Genomic DNA, 26137 nt, shown 5'->3' on the forward strand with positions numbered 1-26137 from the left:
AAAATTAAAATTGTGAAATGGATCACTTCGTTCAGCCAATCTAACCTGATTGGATCAAGTTGATCTACTTTTTATACAAGCTACGGATTTGTTAGTTCAACTTAACTTGATTAGTTAACCTAAATTTTTCTAGTTAAGCCAATTTTAACTTCTTTATCCCTTCATAATTGAATGGCTACAAAATTTTACCCCTTATATTTTTGACTCATTTATTTAAATTAAATTAAATAATTTTTATTAAGAATTTCAATTTAAGGAAATTTATTTTATTTAAAAATTACTGATGCACAAGTACATTCTAAATTTAAGTTATTTTATTTTATTTACAAGTACATTCTTTACGTAACCTTTCTTTAATTCACGAACGCGTTGATTTCTTAACTTAAACTAGTCATTACCCTTTAAATAATACAAGGTAAGGTTGCGTTAAGTTTTCACGTAAAAAAGTTACTATATAAACACCTCTCTAAGGACACACTATGTAGCATTTGTTTAAATTAGGAACCAAAGACATTGTTTTTCAACCTATCCTTGAGATCAAATATTAAAAATCGTGACGAGGTTCGATATCATTCGGAAAGAGACATACTAATCCGCATTGAATCATGGGTAAAGCAAATATTGGAAAGAAATAGTGAACTACTAGTGAACAAATAATAAACAACTTAGTTGAAAAACTAGTGAACAACTTCTCGAATTCAAACATTACATTAACTTCAACATAGTGGAAAGAAATAAAATTTGCATGAAAAACTACAATTAAGTAATACTAATTTTGCATTCAATCATGTCGCGATCGAGACACGTCATCTTCCATTTTCATTACCTGTTTACTAAAAATAGCTAAAATTTTTATTGGCCCAAATTGTTTCCAATAGTTAGACTGTACTAAAACCTTTAGCATTTTTCAGCTCAATAATTTCAAATTTGATAACTTTGTATGAATACTCATAATGACCTGGTTGTCGAAAAAACAATCGCCTTACCGTTTGTGATTCATGAATACCATGAGGGGGAATCCCTTGAGGTGAAACTTGCTTGATCAAATCCTTCAGTTCATCGATGGTACATCATGAAGGAATGTCAAATTTTTTTGGATTTTTTCCTGTGAACGAGTAACCTACAAAGTTGTGTTGGCGTGGCATGTTCCACCTCCCGTTGTAATATAGAAGGGCATCATGAGTAGGGGTCATAGTGGTTTCAAGTAAGTTTAATATTCCATTTGGTATTCCATCAATGGTGCATAATAACTCAATCGGACCAACACATGAAAATTCATGATTACACATTAACATTGTGTTAACATCATCATCATTTTTCAATTGCATACATTGAAAGAAAAATTGGTTACCTATATCTGTGAATGGCTGCCGGTCGTAAATTTCATCCAAAAATTGTTTGTCGGTTAGCTAAAGGGTATTGTGTATTCTGGTTTTTAGCGTTGCAAAATCACAAGCGTTAGGTACTCGATGTAGAAGCAAGCTTCATGATGATGAACCAAGCAATTTTGATGATGCCAAAAGCCCAAGTGATTGATTCAAGACTTCAAGATCAAGCATCAAGAATCCAATCCAAGATTCAAGAGTAGAAATCAAGAAGCAACAAGTCAAGACTTCATATAGGATAAGTATTAAAAGAATTTTTCAAAAACCAAATAGCACAATTTTGTTTTACAAAAGAATTTTCTCAAATTTTTTAAGTTACCAGAGTGATTACTCTCTGGTAATTGATTACCAGTTATCAGTAATCGATTGTCAGTGACCCGTTTGGATTTCAAAATGTTTTCAAATAATTTGTAATGTTCCAAAATGTTTTTCAAATAGTGTAATCGATTACACTATATTAGTAATCGATTACAAGTGAATCTGAACGTTGGAATTCAAATCCAATTGTGAAGAGTCACAACTTTTCATAATATGCATTGTGTAATCGATTACACCTTTGTGGTAATCGATTACCAGTGAATAGTTTTGAATAAAAAGTTAAGAGTTATAACTCTTAACATGGTTTTCTCAAAAAGTCATAACTCTTCCAATGGTTTCTTTGACCAAACATGAAGAGTCTATAAAAGCATGACTTTGACACACATTCAAGACGTGTGTGATATTCTTCCAAAACAATCTTTTTCACAATCTTTCTTTAGCCATTGCCCATTGCTTTTTCTTTGCCAAAAAGCTTTCTAAACTTTGTTTCAAAACTTTTTATGCAAGTGGAAATTCTGCAGAAAGCAAAAGTGTGCTATCTTTTTCTTCCTTTTCCCTCTTGCCAAAAGATTCAAAGGACTAACCGCCTGAGAATTCTTTTGATTCTTCCTCTTCCCTTTAAACAAAAGATTTCAAAGGACTAACCGCATGAGATATCTTTTGTTTCCCCTTACAAAGATTCAAGGGACTAACCGCCTAAGAATTCTTTGTCTTAACACATTGGAGGGTACATCCTTTGTGGTACAAGTAGAGGGTACATCTACTTGTGTTGTAATACTGAGAACAAGAGAGGGTACATCTATTGTGGATCAGTTCAAGTGGAGGGTACATCCATTTGGTTGTTCAAAGAGAACAAGGGAGGGTACATCTCTTGTGGATCTTTGCTTGTAAAGGATTTTACAAGGTTATTGAAAGTAAACACCACTATCATTATGAATAATCGATCCATTTGGAAAAATAAAACCCAACGTGGAGTTTACAATCGTATGACTGTTAGTTTCTCCCAAAAATTCCATACTTTGTTCTAAAAATTGGGTTGGGAGAGAGTGTGTGATTTTTTAGAGTGTTAGCGTGTCTCATATATATAGATGGTTTTCACTAACATTGCTTCAATTTTTTTAAAAAAATAGAGACACGTGCAGATGCTTTGTGTTTGTGTTTTCAACTACACCAATGTGGTGTCAAGCTTTATCTTGCATCAGAATGTGTTGTCAAGTCTAACAATGTTGTGTCACGCTTTATCTTAATACGCATGCATTTGACAATGTGTTATCAATTCTGACAATGATGTATCATACATGCGTAATTGATTTTAGTTGCACCAACTAATTTATTTCTTAACGCAACAATTAATTAATAATTAAGGATAAACGTCTCACAAAAAATTATATCACATAATGAATAAAATTAGATAAACAAGTGTCACAGTCCATAACAACGATGCATGTTCAGTCTTCATTTAGGCCGACATAGTCTCTTTTCAACATCATAAAGCTTTTGTACTGCTGCATTCTACTAATATATGGAGTTGGCCCTTGCTTTGCCTAAGGATGAGAATCCCTAGACCATAACAATGCTAGAGGCAGTAAAGGACAACAGTCTTTTAAATAAACCTGTTGTACATGCACAAACAATATTAAGTCAAATGAACACAAATGATTGTATAAATTTAAAAATAAGACTACCTATCTTCAATGTACCTAAACAAAATGATTTCCAAAGATGTGACCGATACATATAATGTGATGCACAGAAGAATCTATTGGTGGTTGACTTCTAAGAGGAAAAAATGTCATGTTTTGTTGTCAGGACAACGATACAAGGATTATATTATACCTTGATGCAATGACATATCCCATTTTCGTTATATCCATCCACTTATCCATAGTAACCTGAATCAAACAAATATACACATCAAAGTTATTTAAAGTTACTTCTTAAAAACCAAAACCTAAATAACATACCTTGGATAACCCATCAACAAGTAGGGACCACCTTAATTCCTCAAATCTTTTTGTGCCACCGAAGAGGTTGATATAGTCATCGGACCATTTGTCAAGTTCTTTAATCAATTGGTTGCGCACCAACGACCAAGAATCTTCGCCCATACCTAATAAAGCGGAAATCGATTGATATCCACAGTTATCATCCGCTTTCACATCCACAATGTTGTCAATGAAACCCTATATAAATGGCTCAAATTGATCCAACATCAGGATGATCCTTGTTGGATTTGGTGGGTTAGAAGATGATGCAGCACGCTTCATAGAAGAGTTGCTATTTTGAACAAAATGAAGAGCATCAACATACTCCTAGTAAGACGGACCACGCTTTGTTGATCTTTGGTTTCTGTTCATCGATTTCTTTGGTGCACCTTTAGTGTTGACCTTTGACGGAGAAGGACACATAGAGTTTTGATCAGGGTATGCAATTTCTCGAAGTTTACTCTTGAGAGTAACTTTGCCACAAACATCAAGTTCCTCAAATCTTTTAGATATGGTTTCGATCTCTTCCTTTATGGTCACTTGGGCCTCACATAACCCTTGGTCTGAAAAAATAAGTTTCCTCCAAAACATATGGATTGAATCTAGTGGGATGCTACCAAGAACATACTTAGATAGCTCACATGCACAAGGAAGACCGTGCGTGGTTCTCATGACACAACCACAAGAAGAAGGATTCTTGTCAGCATAATGTACACGCTCAAACTCAGCAGCAATCTGATTTAAAGCATACCTTGAAACCATTCCAAGAAGCCTCTTGTATAAGGATTTTTTAAAAACATGTTCAACCACATGTGTACTTGTTTCAAAGGATGCTTTAATTTCAGTGTGCTGCAATATGATCATGTTGTTCATGGCATCCCAAACACTACAAAGGTCTCCAAGGCTATTATGTAATACTATTTTTAAAGCCTAATGAGCAGATTCAATCCTACATTTCAAATACAAAATAAAAAACAATAAACATATACAATAATTAAATTCCATGAATTCATAAAACTTACTAGAAAAAGTTAAACATTTTAATACCTGTTTGTTGTTGTGTTGCCTAAGTGCATCACCTTATTCGTCCAGGTTGTAACAACTTTTTCCTTGTATGGGATTATCCATGTTTCGTTAACATAGTCAATGAACATTGGCCAAGGTGAACAAGCCATTTCAAACTTCTGAAGGCATTCATGGAACTGCTATTCGGAAGGACAATCAACCAAACTGCCCCAGGCATCCATGACATATTCCCAAGCATTTTTTTGACCAATTAGGGTTTTGCATTTGGCCTTGACATTCTTGTCGATGTGAAACCTACACAACAAGTTTGTACACTCGGGGAACACAGTTTTCACTATATTCATCAATGTTAGGTCTCTGTCATTCACAATAACTACAGGGAGGCTATCACGTCTTAAAAATAGACCTTGAAATCGTTCTAAAGCCCATACAACATTATTAACACATTCACCCTCCAGATATGCAAACCCAGCAGAGAATATCATCCCCGTTGGTGTCACCCCAACAAAGTCAAGTAGTGGGAGCTATACCTGTTTGTTTTGTAGGTATTGTCTATCAAAAACACCAAATGACATGCATTGCATAACTTCATTGCATCAGGGTGACACCAAAATAGATCACGTACCACCTCTTCATCCTTTAATCTATGCCAATGAATATATTGATCCCGTTCAAGAAGCTTCATTAGATGTTGCATTTCAGTATCACTTCCTCTAATGGAAGAACGGTATGCACTTCTTGCATTGTATATTTATTTGATTGTTGTACAACTATTAGCATTGTGCTCTTTCAACATTAGCAGGATGTTTCTTGATTTCACCATTGACTTTGTCATATCAACAATAATTGTCTTCTCATCCTTAATCAATCGCCCAACGTATGGATGTCCAACTAATAACTTGACTAATTCATGATTATGAATCGCACAAATCAACTTCACCATCCAACCTTGCCCTCCAATCACTGGTCACGAAGCTTGAAGGGACACCCACATTTCCTACTCCCACTAGCTCTTCTAACAAATTCTTTCTTCCTACACTTATACTGACCACTCCTTTCACAACCAATTAACACAAATGAACTTCTTCCTCTACTACCAGTTTGTGTGTTAGACCTCATAATGACTGCAATAAATCCGTTTTCATGAGTAACCGATCGAGCCCACTGCAAAACATCATCTCGGGTACCAAAGACCTACAACACAACCCAAACAATTTATGTTTTCTACAACACATACATTTCATCAAATCACTCAAAATAATGAACACTATTACTTGAGAAGTATTAAAAGTCTCCGAACAATCAACATGTGATTCATTCACACCACATTCTTGTTCATTTTCATAATCTATATCAACTTCTTCATACATTATATTGTTATACGTTCATTAATTTTCGTTCATCTTAACAACAAATAAAAAAATTATACATCATATACAAGTCTACATAATCTTATAGTGCACACCATATTATCAAAACTAAAATTCATAGTCATATATATCAATAAACAAAAACCCTATATTAGTCCCTCCATATACTTTATATTTAGTCCTTACCATCAAAATTTGATAAATATCATCAAAATAAATTAACTACATACATATTACCAAGTAATACAAATAAATTCAAAATTTATAACAAATTTGAACCTAAATAATTAAATTAATTACTTATACTATATATAATTTGTAATAACTAAATAATTCATAATTTCCCAAAAAAAATACACTATAGGGACTACAAAAAAAACTATCAAAAACTATAGGGAACATCTAATTTAACATATTAATAATTAAAATAAATACAAATTTTGCACCTAAATAATTAAATTAATTACTTATGCTATATATAATTTGTAATAACTAAATAATACATAATTTCCAAAAAAAATTACACTATAGGGACTGCAAAAAAAAATATCAAAAACTATAGGGAACAACTAATTTAACATATTAATAATTAAAATAAATACAAATTTTGCACCTAAATAATTAAATTAATTACTTATACTATATATAATCTGTAATAACTAAATAATACATAATTTCCAAAAAAAAATACACTATAGGGACTACATAAAAAATATAAAAAACTATAAGGAACAACTAATTTAACATATTAATAATTAAAATAAATATAAAATTTTCTAATTTATAAAAAAAAAAACTCTTACGGATGAAGTACATCCATATAAATCATACAGATGAACTACATTCATAAGTACAAATTGAATCTTACAGATGTAGTTCATCCGTATAAAACATACGGATGAACTACATTCGTAAGTACAAATTGAAGCTTACGGATGTAGTTCATCCATATAAATCATACGAATGAACTACAACCGTATGGATCATACGGATGAACTACATCCATATGTTGTACTTCGTACTTACGGATGTACTTCATCCGTATACAACTTACGGATTTACTTCATCCATATGTAAAAGATGTCAGATCTACTAGAACACCAATTACCCAGAAAAGCCAAAAAATGTGTACCTCCGCCGAAATAAAACCAACACTGGTAACACTTTCACCTCCACCGAATCGCTACCTCTCTCAACAATGTAAAACGACCACCAACGAAAGAAACCGCACCACAATAAAAAAGTCAAGCGTTAAACACAAAAAACCACAACAATATTGATGTCATTTTAAAGAAAAACAACGAGGGATATTTTTGCCATTTTTTAAATATGTTGGATGCATCAGCATTAGTGTTGGGTGTACCTAGCAACACCCTTATATTTGGATTTGAATTTTCTCATTTCACATATGTCTCGTGTTATAAAAAAATACAAAAAGACTAAAACTTTACACAAATTATAATGTCTTATGATTATAGATTTTTCTCGTGTAACATGAATTATCCATATAAGTTTAATTTCTATTTTAAGTCTCTGTAGTACATAAATGCCATGTAATTTATTTACAAAATTATTTGTCGGCATATTGTCAGGCTTAAATACAAAGAAGCTGTGAGACTCTGAGCATTGAGCTCCTCAATAATAAAGTAATAACCATTAATTAAAAATTAACAATTAATATTTAAACAACTATGCTCGTATGGTCTTTTTGATCTTAAGTTCATATATATTAAAACAAATACAGTTTATCTAGTCCATATTTTATTTAAATAATAAAAAAATACCTCTCCAAAATATCCATGTTTCCAAATCAGAAAAATAGAAAATATATCTAGTCACAATGAAACAAAAACTTGCCTAAACAAAATGGAACTCATTATTACGACTAACAAGATCCCCCGGTAAATATTACAAATCAGACTTCTCTAGTCAAATCTGCAAAAAAAGAAAAAGAAGGCACCAAGCAGATATGTAAAACCATGGTATTGTTTGATAGACCTTGACAGTGAATCATTTCTTAGTTAGACAGGATCAGCAGTCTCTTTGACAGTTTGGTCCTTGGACAATGTTTCCCAGTTAATTTGCCCGAGTATTTTAAACCTTTCATCCAGTGTCACAAAACCAGCATCAGGAGCTACTGCATTGCTAGTCCCAGCTTTATAGAGCAATACAACACTTGCCCCCATGTCAGGTCCATGGATTTTTCCGGTCAACAGAAGTCGGAGGGGCATGAAAAGCGATTTTCCCTGGAATATGAAGATGGACATATTAAAGTTACTGACATATGTGACAAGTGAAAATATATTGGATTAAATGTGTTTAGTCCCTGCAAATGCGTATTTGTTTTTAGTCGCTAAAAATTAAAACATCTTTTGATTTATGGAAATGTGTCATATATGCTCCTTATTTCCATTAACATAAACCAAAGACCAAAAATAGACAATTTTGGGTGGACAACAAGAACCTCACCCGACAGCCAACAAATTTCCATAAACGATGGATCAAAAAGAAAAAAAGATTTATTTTTAGGGACTAAAAGAACATTGCACTATTTATGGGGACTAAAAACAAGCACTGCCCTATTTACAGGGACTATATTTAACTCAAATATATTATTATATCAATAGAATGCAAGTGGTGTTTAAGGCTATCCAATTCAGCTCACCTTGCGCTTTAGCAATTTTCCAAAGCCTTTCACCCACTTTTGCCAGCCGGCATGGCCTTCTTCAAGTGCTGCTACCAGATCACCACTATCATAGGCAGCCAAGAGGCTAGCAGCAAATTCAGAAAGATTATCTTGCAAGACAGATTCTGCTTCATCACTGCCATCAACATGCAGAAAGTTGTAATTATTATAATGCATAAACCACCATACGAATCAACACATCATGTTCCACAAATATAATATACAATTATATAGCTAACAAGAAGTTGTGGGTTGTGACCCTTAAAGAGTGGCAAACGTAAATTCACAAAACCTTGTATATATCAATCCTGTTCATTTTATAAGGCCAATGACACAATGAAGAATATCCTATTAGAAGAACAGGAATATGAGCATCACCTCTGTAAAGTAGAATACACAGGATAAGAAAGTAAGTTAGCTAGGGCCTTGTCTGCATCATTTATCAAGTCAATCCCATCCTTAAGTAGTTGAACTGCTTCCTGTTAGTCAACCATGTATCATCACTTGCTTTTGACATCATTATGCTTCAGAAAATGAAACTAAGCGAATTTTATTTGTAAAGAGACAGAATCAAGAAAGCATGAAATTAGATCTCACATCAATAAAGGACCCATCTGATACTGTGAGTAAGCCAGATGTCTTCCAGTACTCTCCAATAAGTTTGGTCAACTCCTCTGACGGACGTGCTCTTAAATGCTGACCATTCATCCACCTAAATTGAAGACACAAAGGAAATTACAAGGCCATTAATTATTGTTTACTTTTTAGCAACAATGCTTGAGAACAGCCAATCATAGAACTTCAATTTTACAATATGACTAAATAAACTGACTATACATACAACCATCATATGCATATAAAATGCAACATGTATTCTATTAGTGACAAAAAAGAACAAGAATTTCACATTCGGAATAAAAAGCCATCTGAAATTTCACCCATTTCACCTCAAAATTCAGGATATAGGATTACTATGGGAAATAACACATTGTGATGATTCATACAAGGTAAGCAAAAAGCAACAAAATTACCTTAATTTCGTTGAGTCAAAAATAGCACCACTTTTGTTAACACGTTCGATAGTGAATTTTTCAACTGACACAAGAAAAGCATTCTAAAGTAAGACAATTGCCAAGCAAATTTCCTGTTTAGAAAACAAATACATACTATAAGAATAGCATGCCAGAAAAGTAGAGTTGAAACAAAAATCACTAACCAAGTTGATCAAGTGTAAAAAACTCATTTTCAGTCCCATCGCCCCAACCTAATAATGCTAGGTAATTCACCATTGCTTCCGGTAGGTATCCCATCTCCCGGAACTGTGAGTGAGCAGTTATTAGAGTTTGAAACTAATTATCATTACAAGAGAATAAGTTTATTGAGAACTTATATGGTAAAATTATAAAGCAAAGAGTCAAGTGAAGCCTCACCTGACCAACTGATGTTGCCCCATGTCGTTTTGATAATTTACTCCTATCAGGAGCTAAAATCAAAGAAACATGTGCAAAATAAGGCATGGGAAATCCTAGTGCCTGTAAACACATTCATGTGCAGATGCAGAACAAAGCATAATTAGTAACGTAGATTACTGCATAACTTACGAAAGAAATTAAAGACAAGAATTACAAATGAATGAGGAAAATTTAAAAAATAAAAATTTGATCAATGGTTTAAGCCTACAATGACATCCCAATCCTTTGGTTTTGGGAAGCTATTTATTGTTGAAAATCAATACAACTTGGTCACCACTTGTCCCACTCAATCTCATAAATCAACATAGTACAACTTTTTCCAATCTTCTTTTGCTACTATATTTTCTGATTTGAAATTTGCTTATCATGTTGTCCATCATTTTGGGGTTATAAATTTATTTGCTTCTTCTACACACAATATCATGTTTCACCCTCTTTGGCATCATTAAATGATAGATGCCTTCCATATAAAACCTCTCTTGTATATCATAACCTAAACCACTGTTTGTTTTCCAAACATTCCAGTTTTCTGAATTCTGACGTATAATTTATCATCTCTATCTTTGTCACTCCCATTCTTTCAGAACATCAGATTTCACTCTTCCAATAGAACATTTAATTTTCTTCATTGCCTTTATTCAACTCCCTGTTCCCAAAAGAACAAAAATCAAAGGAATCACTTTTAAAAAATACAAGTGAAATTTTACCAATGATACCATACATGCTGATCTAGACATGTTCTGGCAATAGGCCAGAATGAATACCAAGTTCAATCAATATTTTAATTGAGTTCATACTTAATTTTGGTATTGGCTTGAATTGAGAAACAAACTACGCTATACTCACTTTGAATTTTAAGGAAAAACTGATGCTGTACAAGGAGATACGATATGCTACATCTATATGGTTTGTACTTTACCTTATATATCAATGCCTGCCTTAGAGTGTTTGGTAAATGCTCTTCTGCCCTGAATTAAAAATATTTTACAGAATACATTAGTGAAAAATATTTACTGAAAATTTTGATTAACTAAGAAACTATAATTACTACCTGATAACATGGGAAATTGCCATGGTAGCATCATCCACCGTTACACAGAAGTTATAAACAGGCTGACCATTACTCCTCATTATCACAAAATCTCCAAGCGTATCCAAGTTCCAACTAACCTTCAAGACACTACCAAGGTAAGTCAATAGCCAGTCAATATTATTTTGAAAGAAATGTTATGCATCATTTGCCATATTTTGTTAATGACTGACACATCTCAAATGAGGGAATTAACAAAAACAAATGCTTAAATATGTCCTGTCTGAAAATTAGCCAATTTTGATTTATCCCCAATATAAAATATTTTTTCCATTTGATCCCTAATTTTATTGAAATACATGTTTTTAGTCTTTGCCATTAGATTTTCCCCATAAAGTGATGACACGACATTATCAGGTTATGCACATGTAAGTGATCTATTTATCATGTCATCACTTAACTAAGAAAATATAATGAAACAGACTAAAAGTATGTCAATAAAATTGAGAATCAAATGGAAAATTTTTATAGGAACAAAGATCAAAATTGGTCAATTTTTCAGGAACAAAAAACATTCAAACCAGGAAAAAAAAAAAAAAGAGGCTAAATTCATAGCATTATATTGACCTTCTGTTTCTAAAGGGATCAACAACAACAACAACAACAACGCCTTATCCCACTAGGTGGGGTCAGCTACATGGATCAACTTCCGCCATAATGTTCTGTCAAGTACCATACTTCTATCCAAATCATTAAGTTCGAGATCTTTTTTGATAACCTCTCTTATAGTCTTTTTGGGTCTTCCTCTGCCTCGAATTGTTTGCCTTCTCTCCATCTGGTCTACTCTCCTCACTACAGAGTCTACCGGTCTTCTCTCTACATGCCCAAACCACCTAAGTCTATTTTCCACCTAAGCCCTGGTGCAGCGGTAAAGTTGTGCCTTGGTGACTTATTGGTCATGGGTTCGAATCCGGAAACAGCCTCTTTGCATATGCAAGGGTAAGGCTGCGTACAACATCCCTCCCTCATACCTTCGCATAGCGAAGAGCCTCTGGGCAATGGGGTACGAAGTTTTTTTTTTTTTTTTCTCTACAATAGGCGCTACTCCAACCCTCTCTCTAATAGCTTCGTTCATGGATAGAAAATTATATGATGAAATAAAATACTTCCATGATATCAGTTGATTTCTGGATATGAAGTGAAGGTGGCATATATTTAAAGAATTGAAGTAATTTATTTGTACCATTAATGAAAAAAGAATGGAAAAACTGGAAAAGGATGGAAAGAACTCACTTCGCCTCGTATTTGATCATTAATTTTTAAACTTCCTTTAGGGACTCGGAACCGGTAAGTGTAAGGAGTTCCTTTTGCTAGCTCTTCTTCTACTTCCTCATTTGTTGCACTGGCCCATTTACCTGTGTACACTGGAGGCAGTTGCTTTAGTTTAGCATCCTCCTTCATTTTCTCTAGTTCCTGTTAAGATGAATAAAAATGAAGATTAACAGGTAACCTTGAAACAATTATGATCAAAGATATAAAAGCTCCAAAACAAGTTCAGTAAAAAAATGACCAATTTCCAATGGCCCAGCCACATAATCGCATACATCTTTTTAAGTGGTACACATTCCAAAAATAAGAAACCTTAGAGAAGAGCAATTTTCAAGAAACTGAACCAAAAATTGAAGCTAAGGAAGCTTTGAAAAAAGATTAAATCTTTCAAAAATGGACTGAGTAACACAATACAGCCAAAGTGGTTTCCTGTTTCAAATTTCAAAGTTATTGATGATGTGCAATGAAGGGAAAATTATTACATGACAGACATTTTGAAACACAACGGAAAAATTCCCACTTCATATCTAAATTAAGTGTGTGCTTTGTATTAACTTATTTCAGTAAAATATGTTTTGTTTCCTACAGCTTCTCGACTAAGTTTCCTTTTTTAGAGAATTATTTCTCATAATTTGGGATCATTTCTTCAAGCTTAAAAAAATGCAATTGTATGACAAAAGGTACTAACAAAGCATTTTAGAGAGTTGTTATACTTCTTTTTTTTTTTTGGAAAAACTTACATGATTAGCATAAATATTTTGAAACAGTTTTTAATGAAAAAAAAACCTCTTTCATAAAGACACAAACAAAAGGCACTAAAACCTTCCCAAACACATGTAGACAAGGTCCAGTCCAGAGCAACACATTCACTTGAAGCAAGTTCCAAAAGTACCTCATTAGAACAGAAGCAGCGATAAACATGACCGGATTGGTGTAGGTTATCCGCAAATTGCTTGTATAAAGAATTCCTATCAGACTGCCTATAAGGACCATAATCCCCTCCAACACCAGGCCCTAACAAATTCACCACAACCCACAAAAACACACACTTAACCATGAACAAAAATTGCAGCAAAGCAAAACCATGAAAAATGCGCATGGAAAAACATTAGTGAACACCCCAATGTAATTTGCCACTTAGAAAGGGAAAGAGAGGAGAGAAATGTAGATAGAGTAATGATACATGAACACATGGTATCTAGAGCCAAGTTGAGGGAATAACGAAAACCGTCCCCCTTCTGCTTTTTGATGATCCTTTCTCCTTTTCCGGCAACATTTCCAGCCACCATTGGCCGCCGTCACTTTTCTAGTGATCCACTGTCCCTGGTGAGCCCTTTTGCTCGCCACCCTTCTTCAGGTGGACATTTATTCTCGTTGTATCTTATCCAACGCTTTTTTCTTCTTTTTCGGCCACCACCCTCGTCCGGCCGGTTGCCAATCTGCATGTTTCTGGCAACCGCTTCCCCATCAGGAGTTTCATGCGCTCTTTCCTTGACAAACCAAACAGCACCCATCACTGGCACGAGGTGTTCTTTCCGACCGTGCTTCTGGCTATGAGGTTGCCTACCTAGGATGACCCTAACCCTGTAGTTTCGCCTCCATTGGAGTTGTTTTTTTTTTTTTATCAGCAAAGATAATAATATATATACTAATGAGAAAGAAGTACCAGAGGTACTATGTACATAGGTAGGTTACCATACACATGGTTCCATAGAGAAACTAATATAGTTTGTTTAGGAACCATATTATGGCTACATAAGTAATACAGCTGCTAGAAATGCAAGCGAAACTACCCACTACTGATACAAAAAACCTTGCCGGATTTGACTCAACTATTGATAAAAATGAATATTAAAATCTTTCTCCAAGTTTCTTAGCCACGACCAGATTTTTTTTTTTTTTGGAAGGCAAAGAGTATATATATTATTAGTATAATCAAAACAGTACAAGGGGTACTGGATAAAAGAAAATACAAAGCACCTCTGGTGCTGCCCTCCAAAAAACCCAAGCTAACCCAACTAGAAAGGATACGATGAATGCAGAGTTCTGAGGTGGAACATCGAGTGTAGACATATAAGATGTTGGGGTATAAAACATGAGAGACAGAGCGAGAGGGAGAGGGAGAGGGAGTGAGAGAGAGAGAGAACGAAACATTGGGTGGGAGAGAGTGAGGTACAGACACCAACCAGCAGAGAACAACAGAGAGAGATCTAAGGGGAATTTCCGACGGGTAGACCCAGGCAACTCAGGGAGAAACCAGCAAAACAGCATTTCAAATTGGAGGGATAAAAAGGACATAACATCCTTTTACTTCACTCGATTTTCCGACGATATCACGAAGAAGGAACTATGGCATCACTTTAGAAAGTGGGGGGATGTGCGGGAAGTTTTCATACCTAATAGAAGGAATAATAATGGAAGGAGGTATGGCTTCGTTAGATTCAAAGGGGTCAAAGATGCTTATCACTTGGCCAAACAACTTGACAGCCTCATCATTGGGGGGTTGAAGCTATATGTCAACATCCCTAGATATAACAGGGAAAGGCCAGGACAGAGGGCTTCAGGAAACAAGTTACAGGATCAAGACGAAAACATCCAAGCTGCAGCTGTTCGACTCGAGAAACCGCAACACACAAATCAGGGATCATATGCTGAGGTATTGAGAAGGAATATTGGTCCTAAGGGGCCACGATTGCCTTACAACAGTCAATCCCAAGCGCACCCAACTCCCATATCTTCGATTTACCTTAGCATAGAACCTGATGACACCAACTGGTTGAAGGACGCGTGGGTAGGGCGCCTAACAAACCCCGCAATGTTCAATAGAGTGGAGGAAGAGCTGCTATGGGAAACGGGATTGGATGTCTCACCCAAGTACATTGGTGATGATCTAATTCTATTGCTTGGACTCACGGACAGTGGAGCTGAGCAACTCATGAACAGCGGACAACACGGAGGGGAATCAATGTTTTACTCCATGGAGAAATGGAACCCAAGCATACGTACCGGATTCAGGCTGACATGGGTCCAAGTTTGGGGCATTCCGCTTCAGGCTTGGCACACGAAGCATCTTAGGCAAATATTGGCAGCATTGGGGGATATGGTGGATGTGGATGATGATACAGAGGAGAAGAGGAGGCTAGATAGGGCTAGGGTGCTCCTAAAGACACCATCGAGACCGACAATCAACTGCACAGTTGATGTCTATATAAGCGGCGAGTGTTTCAAGGTGGTTGTTGTCGAGGAAACTGGTGGAGGTAGCCACGACTGCCGACGTCGATGCTGTAGCTTTAATGGGTCGTCGGACGAGGTCGCGTCCGATGCTAGCTCTCTTGGAAATGTCACGCCGAGAACCACCGTCTCCGGCGACCACGAAGACAATGCGTGGCTATTACCGGCGCAGGCATGCGGCACCGATGGCCATGACAGGGCCGGCACAACGGAGCCGGAAACGAGGGGTACATGCGCTGATGACCGTCAGACACTCCTTTTACCCAGTGGGCATCGAGAATGCAGTTACCCACTGGATAAAGCCGCTATCCTGCGTGTGACAGGTCTGGACACAGCAGCGAGTGCAGAGCCATACCCAACGGCTATTGACGACCACGACACGCAAACTAGAAATGGAGTGGTGCAGTGTCTCGGGGACGGTACTGCTGCAGGAGAAGGCAAGGATTATCCTAGCAAAGGAAAGTGTGGGGAGGGAGAAAACATAGGGACAGCAAACGTAATGAAGGAGAAAGCAAAAGTTTTTGCTGAGGTGGCAGTAATAAGCAACGTGGCATCAGCTCAACAGCTTGACATAACAAATATTAAAGAGGCCCATATGGCAGTGACTGAAATAGAGGGTCATCAGGAGATGGACATGTATAATATAAAGGAAGGAGGGCCCAATAATAAAGAGAGATTTACTAACTGCACCCCCCTAAAGCAGAACCAAATTACGGGCCCTTTGCTGCACAATAACAAGGGTGAATATGATACTAGCTGCAAGGTATATTCAAGAAAAAAGTGGCACCAAAAGAAAGGCGTAGTGGGCCAGCCCGTACCTATCACGGCATCACCCATAAGGCTGGATACCTCTCAAACCCAGCACTCACAAGGAACGTTACAAGAGGAGCATGCTACTAGTAACCAAAAGGAATCCACAGCAGAGAAAGCATTACTCAATGAAGGCACAGACAAAATTCTGGAACTCCTCAATGCCCAAGAGGCAGTTGACATCTGGAATCGGGCAACAAAATTAGGGACTACAGGAGGAGATGTATCGTATCCAGTTATAGCAAAACTAAAGGAAATGGAGGTTAGGGACAAGAAGGAAGCAGAGAGGTTGGGAGACAGTAGAGGGTATCCATGAATATTATATCCTACAATGTCAGGGGTTTAGGGAGGGGCGTCAAATGGGCATCTATTCGCAGACTGATCAAGAAGGAGAACGTGGATATGATTTGTATACAAGAGACAAAGCGGGAGTTAATTGATAAAACAATGTGTCAGTCACTGTGGGGGGATACGGATGTTGGCTGGGAGGCTCAACCTGCTGTCAACACGGCAGGCGGTATTTTATGCTTATGGAGTGAACAAAATTTCAGACTACAAATGAGGATTGTTGGTAGTGGATTTATTTTCCTGAGAGGAGAATGGCTAAGGGAGGCACAACAGGTCAGCATACTTACAATATACTCCCCCTGCGAAATACAACATAAGAGGATACTGTGGGAACAAGTTAGGCAGCTGAAGCAGTCTCTCTCAGGGGATCTGTGGTGCATCTTGGGTGATTTTAATAGCATCAGGGAACCTGCTGAGAGATTCGGAATATGCCAAAGGGGTGTAGGATTAAATGACATCAAGGAGTTTAATGATTGGATTGACGATTTGGAGCTGGTAGAGGCGTCATGGCTGGGGAGAAATTTTACTTGGTTCAGACCAAACGGAACAGCCAGGAGTAAGCTTGATAGATTCTTGCTCTCTCCTGAGTGGCTCCATAGATGGCCTGCAAGCATTCGATTTACTTTACCCCGAAATTTCTCAGACCATTGCCCCGTTATGCTTAGGTCTTCATCAATCGATTGGGGTCCTAAACCTTTTAGGATCTTAGATTGCTGGCTGTCAGAAAAGTCTTTTAAAGAAACAGTCATCAGCTGCTGGACTTCTAATCAGCAACCAGGATGGGGAAGCTATGTCCTCAAAGAAAAGATAAAGAGGCTGAAGCAAAAGCTGAAAACGTGGAATATGGAGCAGTTCGGAGACACCCTAAGGAAGGTCAAGACAATTGAAGAACAACTAAACAAATTAGAGGAGGATACAAGCCAAAGACAGCCATCTATTCAGGAAAAGCAGAAACTGAAACAATTGCAAGAAGCTTTGTGGACAGCAGCCCAAGCTCATGAATCATTACTACGGCAAAAGGCCAGAATCAAGTGGATCAAGCAAGGGGACTGCAACTCTCGATACTTCCACCTAATGCTGAATGCTAATCGCCGAAATAATTATTTAAAGGGTGTCATGGTTGGTGGAACTTGGTGTCACGACCCACCTAAGGTGAAGGAGGAAGTCAGGGAATTTTTCTCACAAAGGTTCCAGGAATCAGATTATCACAGGCCTAGATTGGATGGGATCTGTTTTCAGAAAATAGGTCAGCACCACAATAATAGGCTGAATAGTCGCTTCCAAGAGGGGGAAATTAAACAGGCCGTATGGGATTGTGGGAGTGACAAAAGTCCGGGGCCCGATGGTTTGAATTTCAATTTCATCAAACAGTTTTGGCAGCTTCTCAAACCTGATATCTTGCGCTTCCTAGATGAATTTTATGTTCATGGTGTTTTTCCGAGGGGTTGCAACGCTTCCTTCATAGCTCTGATACCTAAGGTGGCTGATCCTCAATTCTTGAATGATTATAGACCTATTTCCTTAATCGGATGCATGTATAAAATCGTAGCTAAGTTGCTAGCCAACAGAATGAAAAAGGTGATGGCTGCTATTGTTGACGAAACCCAATCTGCTTTTATTGAGGGGAGACACTTATTACATAGTGTCCTCATCGCAAACGAGGTGATTGAGGAGGCTAAAAGGACCAGCAAATCATGCCTCATATTCAAAGTTGATTTTGAGAAGGCATATGACTCGGTATCTTGGGATTTCTTGCTGTACATGTTGGACAGAACAGGATTCAGCCCCATTTGGATTAAATGGATTGAGGGATGCTTGAAATCGGCGTCCATCTCGGTTCTAGTCAATGGTAGCCCACGGCAGAGTTCTTCCCTAAAAGAGGGCTAAGGCAAGGAGATCCGCTTGCTCCTTTTTTGTTTAATGTGGTAGCTGAAGGGATGAATGGGCTGATGAGAAAAGCCATGGAGAAAAATATGTATAAGGCCTTTCAAGTAGGCACAAAAAAGGTGCAGATCAGCATTTTACAGTTCGCGGATGACACAATCTTTTTTGGGGAGGCGAATATGGAGAATGTTAAAACAATCAAAGCCATTTTAAGATCATTTGAACTTGTTTCAGGCCTTAAAATAAATTTTGCAAAGAGTTGTTTTGGAGCTTTTGGCCAATCTGATTTATGGAAGCAACAGGCAGCTAATTATCTGAATTGCCGTTTGCTGACTCTCCCTTTTACTTACCTGGGAATACCCATAGGAGCAAACCCGAGGAGATGTCATCTGTGGGATCCTATAATCCACAAATGTGAGAGAAAGTTAGCGAGGTGGAAACAGAGACACATATCCTTTGGGAGGAGAGTGACACTCATACAATCAGTGCTAACATCAATTCCTATCTACTTTTTGTCTTTTTTCAGGGTGCCTAAATCAGTGGTGGACAAGCTGGTGAGAATACAACGTAGATTCCTATGGGGAGGAGGGCCTGACCAAACCAAAATTGCATGGATAAGTTGGGAGACAGTGTGCTTGCCAAAAGAGAAGGGAGGATTGGGCATAAAGGACATTAATGACTTCAACATGACTTTGCTTGGCAAATGGGAATGGAATCTTAGGCAACAAAGAGGGGAGTTATGGGCTAAGGTGCTAGAATCAAAATATGGAGGATGGAGAGGCTTGGCTGAAGCGGGTAGGGCAGGTCACAAATCTTTGTGGTGGAGAGATTTACAAAAGGCTTTCAGCAGCTCACATCAAGGACAGCTTATTCAAAGGGGAATGAAGTGGAAGGTGGGTAGTGGAGATCAAATCAAATTTTGGGAGGACAAGTGGACCGGGGAGGAGGAAGCATTGGCTGAGAAGTATCCTAGACTATACTTAATATCATCACAGCAGAATCAAACCATAAGATCGATGGGAATGCATAAAGACATAGGGTGGGAGTGGATTCTTACGTGGAGAAGGCCATTGTTTGAAAATGAAATCGATTCAGCGGTTAATTTTCTAACAGATATTGCAGCTAAGTCAATTCAGCAACAAGGCACAGATGATTGGGTATGGATGGGTGATCCAGAGGGCCAATATTCAACACAAAGCGCATACAATATGCTAAGGGAAGAGGCAGCAGCTGGTATACACGAAGACTGTTTTGTGAAACTGTGGAGAATAAGGATTCCAGCTAGGTTCGCGGTATTTGCGTGGAGATAGTTGAGAGACAGATTGCCGACAAAACAAAATTTGAGGAGGCGTCAAGTACAGATCACAGATATCCTGTGTCCGTTCTGCAGTTCTCAAGAGGAAGATGCATCCCACTTATTCCTACATTGCAGCAAGATACAGCCCATTTGGTGGGACACTATGACATGGCTGCACATTAAAGGTGCTTTCCCATTAAGCCTAAAGCAGCATTTCCTACAACATTTGGGTGTACAACTTGCTGGAGTAAGGATGAACAGATGGCAATACTGGTGGTTAGCCTTAACGTGGTCTATTTGGAAGCTTAGAAACAACATAGTGTTCTCTAATGCCACTTTCAATGCTAATGCACTGTTTGAAGATGCGACTTTTCTACTGTGGTCTTGGCTAAGGGGTTTTGAGAAAGGTTTCACAGTCCATTTCAATTAATGGGCAAGCAGCTTTACGCAAAGCTTTTTGTATCAGTAGTAGCCTACATTGTTACGAGCCTATTTCATGTAAATCTCATAGCATATATATATCCATACTCTGGTTCCCTTTCAGAATATCAATGTCTGATTGTGGAACCATTTGTATGGTCCTTTATGTACTATTAAGTACCTCTGGTACTCCAATTAATATATAGATTACCTTTTCCGATCAAAAAAAAAAAAAAAAACCCAACTAGAAAGGCTACCCCACACAGATTAACCAAAGGATTCCGAGATATTGGAAGACCAGTGGTTAAAACTAGTGTTAAAGCCTTTTTCTCTAGCTTTTAGCCAAGACCAGGCTAAGAACAAAGCATCTTCCATGACTTAAGAGGAATCAAAAGGTTTGTCCTGGAAAATCAGGAGGTTCCTATGCTGCCATATGGTACTAGTTAGAGCAACCCACCATCCACACCATGAACTATGGTTTATCTCTGCTCCAAACCCATCACAGAATTGAAGAAAATGATTTACTGGAGAAGCTGGGAGAGGTCCCACAGCCTGGATCCATCTCATGGACTCCCACCATAGACCTACTATCCTCTTACAATTGAAAAAGAGATGCCCCACCTCCTCCTGCTCTTGGCCACAGAGAAGACAAGCAGTGTCCTGGATGATCACACTTCTTCTTATGAGATTAGCCCTAGTGGAGAGCCTATCTTTAAGAAGCCTTCAAGTGAAGACTGCAGATCTTGGGGGAATTTTCATCTTCCAAATTAATGTTGAGGTTCTCACATCAGAGGCTGGAGTAGAGGGGTTCATCAATAGTCTGTAAGCTGACTTAGTGGAATATGCACCACTAGGATCAGCTTTCCAGATCATGATGTCCTTAACATGCCTCTGAATAGGTATAGAAGTGATTTCTTCCATAAAATTCACAGCTAGATCACTTTCATAATCAAACAAATTCCTCCGCCATTTCAAGTCCCACCTCCAGTTATCCTGAGAGAAATTTCCCATCATTGAAATGAGGTCAGATTGTTGTCTATTAATGAGAAACAGCTGATTGTATTTCTGTTGAAGATTAGAATTTTCTCCTAACCACTTATCTTTCCAGAAGTTGACTTTATCCCCACACCCAACCTCCCCATATCCATTTGTCCAACAAAGCTGTATTGAATTTAGAGATATCTTTGATCCCTTGACCCCCCCTCAGTCTTGGGCAGGCAGACAATCTCCCATTTTACCCAAGGGATTTTCTTATGGTCATGGTCTCCCCCACACAGAAAATTCCTTTGCAAGGCTACCAGTCTATGGACTACCCTTTGAGGAATCTTGAAGAAGGATAACAGATATATTGGTACAGCATTGAGAACAGAGTTGATTAGAGTGATCTTCCCTCCCATTGATATGTTTTTCTGAGCCCACTTAGATAGTTTAGATTCACATTTTTTGATTAAAGGCTTCCACACCAGACTTCTTGAAGGCTTAGCCCCAATAGGAATACCCAAGTAACAGAAAGGAGTTTCCAATTGCCTACAATTCAGGGTTTGGGCTGCTTCATTGAACCAGTTAACAACACCCCCTATAACCCCAAATTGACTCTTGGCATAGTTAATCTTCAAGCCTGAGACCATTTCATAGCCTCTAAGCAAGGCCTTCAGTACCAAAACATTGTCCCAAGTATCCTCACCCACAAAAACAGTATCATCTGCATACTGCAGGATATTAGTGGGTTCTTTTTTCTTTCCAACCATGTAACTGCTGTATAAATTTTTCCGAACTGCTTCCCTCATTAAGCCTATGATGCCTTCTCCAACTATGTTAAAAAGCAAAGGGGCTAGAGGGTCCCCTTGTCTCAAACCTCTAGTTGGAGTAAACTCCTTTGTAGGGCTGCCATTAACAAGAATAGATATGGTTGCTAAATGGAGACAAGCTGAGATCCATTTTCTCCATTTGAGACAAAAGCCCAATCTATGCAGCATATAATCCAAGAAAGACCATGAAACTGTGTCATAAGCCTTTTCAAAATCCACCTTGAAGATCATCACTGGTTTCTTACTCCTACAAGCTTCCTCAACCACCTCATTAAGTATCAAAATACCATGAAGTATATGTCTGTCTTTAATGAAAGTTGTTTGTCTTTCATCAATTAAGACAGGTATAACATGCCTCAATCTGTTTGCTAGTAGCTTAGCTATCACCTTGTACATGCAGCCTATCAAAGAGATTGGTCTATATTCATTGAGGGACTGAGGGTGGTTTACTTTAGGGATTAAAGCCAGGAAAGAAGCATTGCTGCCTCTAGGGAAGCTGCCATTGATATGAAACTCATCCACAAATCTTCTAAACTCAGGTTTCAACACTCCCCAAAATTCCTTAATAAAATTGAAGTTAAAACCATCAGGCCCGGGGCATTTGTCTCCACCACAGCTCCACATAGCATCCATCGGAGTTGTTTTACGTGCCCAGCTCTTTAGCCTAGGTTTTGCATACATGTTTCTCTTGCAACTGCTGTTTGCTTGTGTACAGTTTCTTTCCCTTGATGGCTTCAAAACCCTGGAACCTTTGTTGCAGCACATGTTTTGCTTGTCTTGTTTAAGCCCATTATGACACTCAGGCAAATCTTGCTATTGATGAAGATTTTTCTTTCTCAAGTTTTAAATAATTTTGGGTATTCACTAATATTTGATTGAAGTTTCCAAATCTTGGTTTCAAGATCGGAACTTGCTTTGGATTTACTTAAGCTAATGGGTATTCTAGCTCTCTTCCTCACATTATTCCCCGATTTCCCCAAGATTCCTTAGTTATCTTCAAAATATTGGTTTGAAGCTTCCAAATGATGGTTTCAAGAAAGTCAGAACTAGTGTCGTAAATAGTGGATTGAGGAAAATCACGATGAGCTGAAAATCCGCTATAGTGTATAGCAGATAGTGTTGCGGACATATAGTGGAAGCTGCATAGCAGTTGAAATATAATATATATAACAATTAAATATGTATAAAAAATTAAGCTATATGCAAATAAAAATAAGCAGGATAAACATTGCATAATATTACCTAAAAAGAACAGAAAACTTAAAGAAAGAACAAATTTTTATAGAATAAGAGAGAAAGAGAAGGGAGAAAAAAAATATAAAGGCTTGATGGTTCTTAGTTTTGGGAGGAAGGATTAAAGAAATGAAAGAAAGAAAAAGTTATGTTACCTGTAAAAAAATACAGGCGCTGGAGACTGGAGTGGAGAAGAAGGCTTGACAGTTCTTAGTTTTGGGAGGAAGGGTTTACATAGAGAAGTTTTGGGAGAAAGGGCTGAATACAATAGAAATAAAAACTCACAATGCACGTGAGTCCAATTTTAAAAGGCACATGAGTTTTAGTAGTAGTACTGAAGAAAACAAAAGCAAATCTTAACCCTTATTTTATGTTTTATAAAGGCACAGGAGTCCAATCTACTCAGTTTAACAAAGCATGTGAGCCCAATTTGCCTTTGACCCGTAAGCCCAAATCAGTCATCTCCTTCCCAACCTTAAATCTGAAACTGCCTCCAAGACTGCAGACTGAGAAACTTTGCCCCTCCACAAGATCCACAACGCACGTGACGGCCGTGAGGAGCAAAGCGGCTACAATGGCGTTTTTTGCGGCTTCCACAACGCGACATCGTCACAATTGCATTTTCACTGAAACCCGCTACGCTATAGCACAATAGCGCCTCAATAGCTTCTATTTGACAACACTGGTTGGAAATTTCTTTTCTTAGGCTAGTGGATATTCCAGCTCTCTCTTTCTAGCATTATTCCCCGACTTCACCAACATCCCTGAGTTGTCATTCAAACTATTGTCTTTTTTAGTGGAGCTCAAGTTTTATGTTTTTGTTGGAAATAAATTCTCTGGTAACAAGCTAAACCTTAGTAAGCTTCAACTTGAGGGGGAGTGTTGAGAATCAGGAATTTAATGTATAATAATGTGATAGGATATGATATTTGATTTCTAGGAAACTAAATATCCTCTAATTATGTGTAATCAATACTACCTGTCTATATAAACTAGCTCTGGAAGGTCTCTTCAACACATGGTTTACACACAACATTACAGTAAAACACTATTACATATCCATATATCATTGTTCCACAAGGAAAAAGATTAGTGGACATCCAATGCTATGTTCTAAGACACCTAGAGAGAAAAAAAGGGATAGAAAAGAGAGAAATAAAGATATAATGGGTTTCTCAAATCATACACTCCAACAATACCTATTGTTTTTCTCTCTCTCTTTCTTCCTATGATATCATATCCCTATCATACCTACTCTTCGTTCCCTTTATCATTCGAGGTGTTAAATAGAGTTTTGGTGTCCATTGATAATTTTCCAGATATAATTGGTGATACGATAAAGAGATAGAGAAATAAGGGAGTGTCAAACGGGTCCATATATCACTCTTCAATGCACAATCACTAACTCACCATCATCCCAATCAAATCCAAGCCATCCTGTTTATCATTTCAATAGACATCATGTTTATTTAGTAATGTACTTGTTAATTAAGCAGACAGGTTGTTGCACATTTGGCTGCAAGATAAGACTTTTTATATTTCAACTATATATCTATGATGCCATTCAGTAATTCAATTATCTCATCTCTTCTAAATGTTCATTCTCATGTGTAGGTTTTAGTTTACTTAAAAAGTGTCTATAGCATAGACGTATCCATATATCATTGTTCAAAGCACAATCACTCACACACTCACCTTCATCCCAATCAAGTCCAAGCCAAGAAAGATCTTTGAGCATGGCCTCCTCAGACTCCCTTGTGGACCTCTCCAAGTCAGTGTCCTCAATTCTCAGCACAAATTTCCCACCTTTGGACCTGAAACCGTACCCCGCCAATACACCACAGAGCATAAAACTCAAAACCAACGAATACCAAAAATTAAAAATCGAATTTTTAGGGGAAAAAAAGGGACCTTGCGAACAAGTAGTTGAAGAGGGCCGTTCGGGCACCGCCGACGTGGAGGTTTCCGGTGGGAGAAGGAGCGAAACGAACGCGAACGGGTGGCGGTGGTTGTTGTTCGGAGAAAGCAGCAGAGACTGAGAAACGGCGTCGTTGGAAGAAGAAGGTGCGAGGGGTGTGGGAGTGGTGGAAAATGGGTGAAATAGTAACCTTCGACCATGGCGTGCCGCCACACAACAATGCCATTTTCTCTGTTTTGCTTCACACAGGATTATGGGTTTCAAAACTTTTGTTTTATTTTGTTGTCTTGACGGGAAATAAAAATAAGGTTTAATTAGTATTTAGTTCCTAAAATTTTTAAATTATTATTTTTTAATTCTTATAATTAATATGTTAATTTTTTAATTTATAAAATTTATATTTTAATTTTCAAGTCATTAATTATATAAATTTAAAAATTATAAGATTTAAATGAGTAATTAAATCTAAAAATAATAACTTTTCTTATAAGTTAAAATAAGAGTGGTTATGAAAATAAAAATAAAAAAATATTATTAAAGGAGCATCTTGTCGGGTGTGTCACCATTAATAACTGTTTGATATTTTA

The 26137-nt window shown here is 37.4% G+C and overlaps 1 protein-coding gene across 1 annotated transcript; it reads right to left on the bottom strand.

Moving 5' to 3' along the window:
- Positions 1-7803: 7803 nt before the first annotated feature.
- Positions 7804-25818, bottom strand: LOC114418857 (glutamate--tRNA ligase, chloroplastic/mitochondrial-like). The gene is made up of 13 exons (XM_028384395.1): positions 25544-25818; positions 25328-25446; positions 13494-13615; positions 12566-12745; positions 11294-11412; positions 11162-11210; positions 10201-10302; positions 9987-10089; positions 9802-9865; positions 9368-9482; positions 9149-9249; positions 8750-8906; positions 7804-8330 (listed from the first exon to the last, which is right to left on the bottom strand). The coding sequence occupies exons 1-13, from the start codon at positions 25774-25776 to the stop codon at positions 8106-8108; spliced, it is 1689 nt and encodes a 562-aa protein (XP_028240196.1). The 5' UTR covers positions 25777-25818; the 3' UTR covers positions 7804-8105.
- Positions 25819-26137: the final 319 nt, after the last annotated feature.

The sequence above is a fragment of the Glycine soja genome, chromosome 7 (assembly GCF_004193775.1).
Source record: "Glycine soja cultivar W05 chromosome 7, ASM419377v2, whole genome shotgun sequence".
NCBI lineage: Eukaryota > Viridiplantae > Streptophyta > Magnoliopsida > Fabales > Fabaceae > Glycine > Glycine soja.

Bases quoted from the DNA above. Each gene is read 5' to 3' on its own strand.
- LOC114418857 (XM_028384395.1), bottom strand. From the start codon at position 25,776: ATGGCATTGTTGTGTGGCGGCACGCCATGGTCGAAGGTTACTATTTCA. The intron at 13,616-25,327 runs GTGAGTGTGTGA...TGAATTTGTTAG, and splicing joins TGGACTTGATTGGGATGAAG to GGCCTGGTGTTGGAGGGGAT. The intron at 9,866-9,986 runs GTTAGTGATTTT...TTCTTGTGTCAG, and splicing joins TTTTACACTTGATCAACTTG to TTGAAAAATTCACTATCGAA.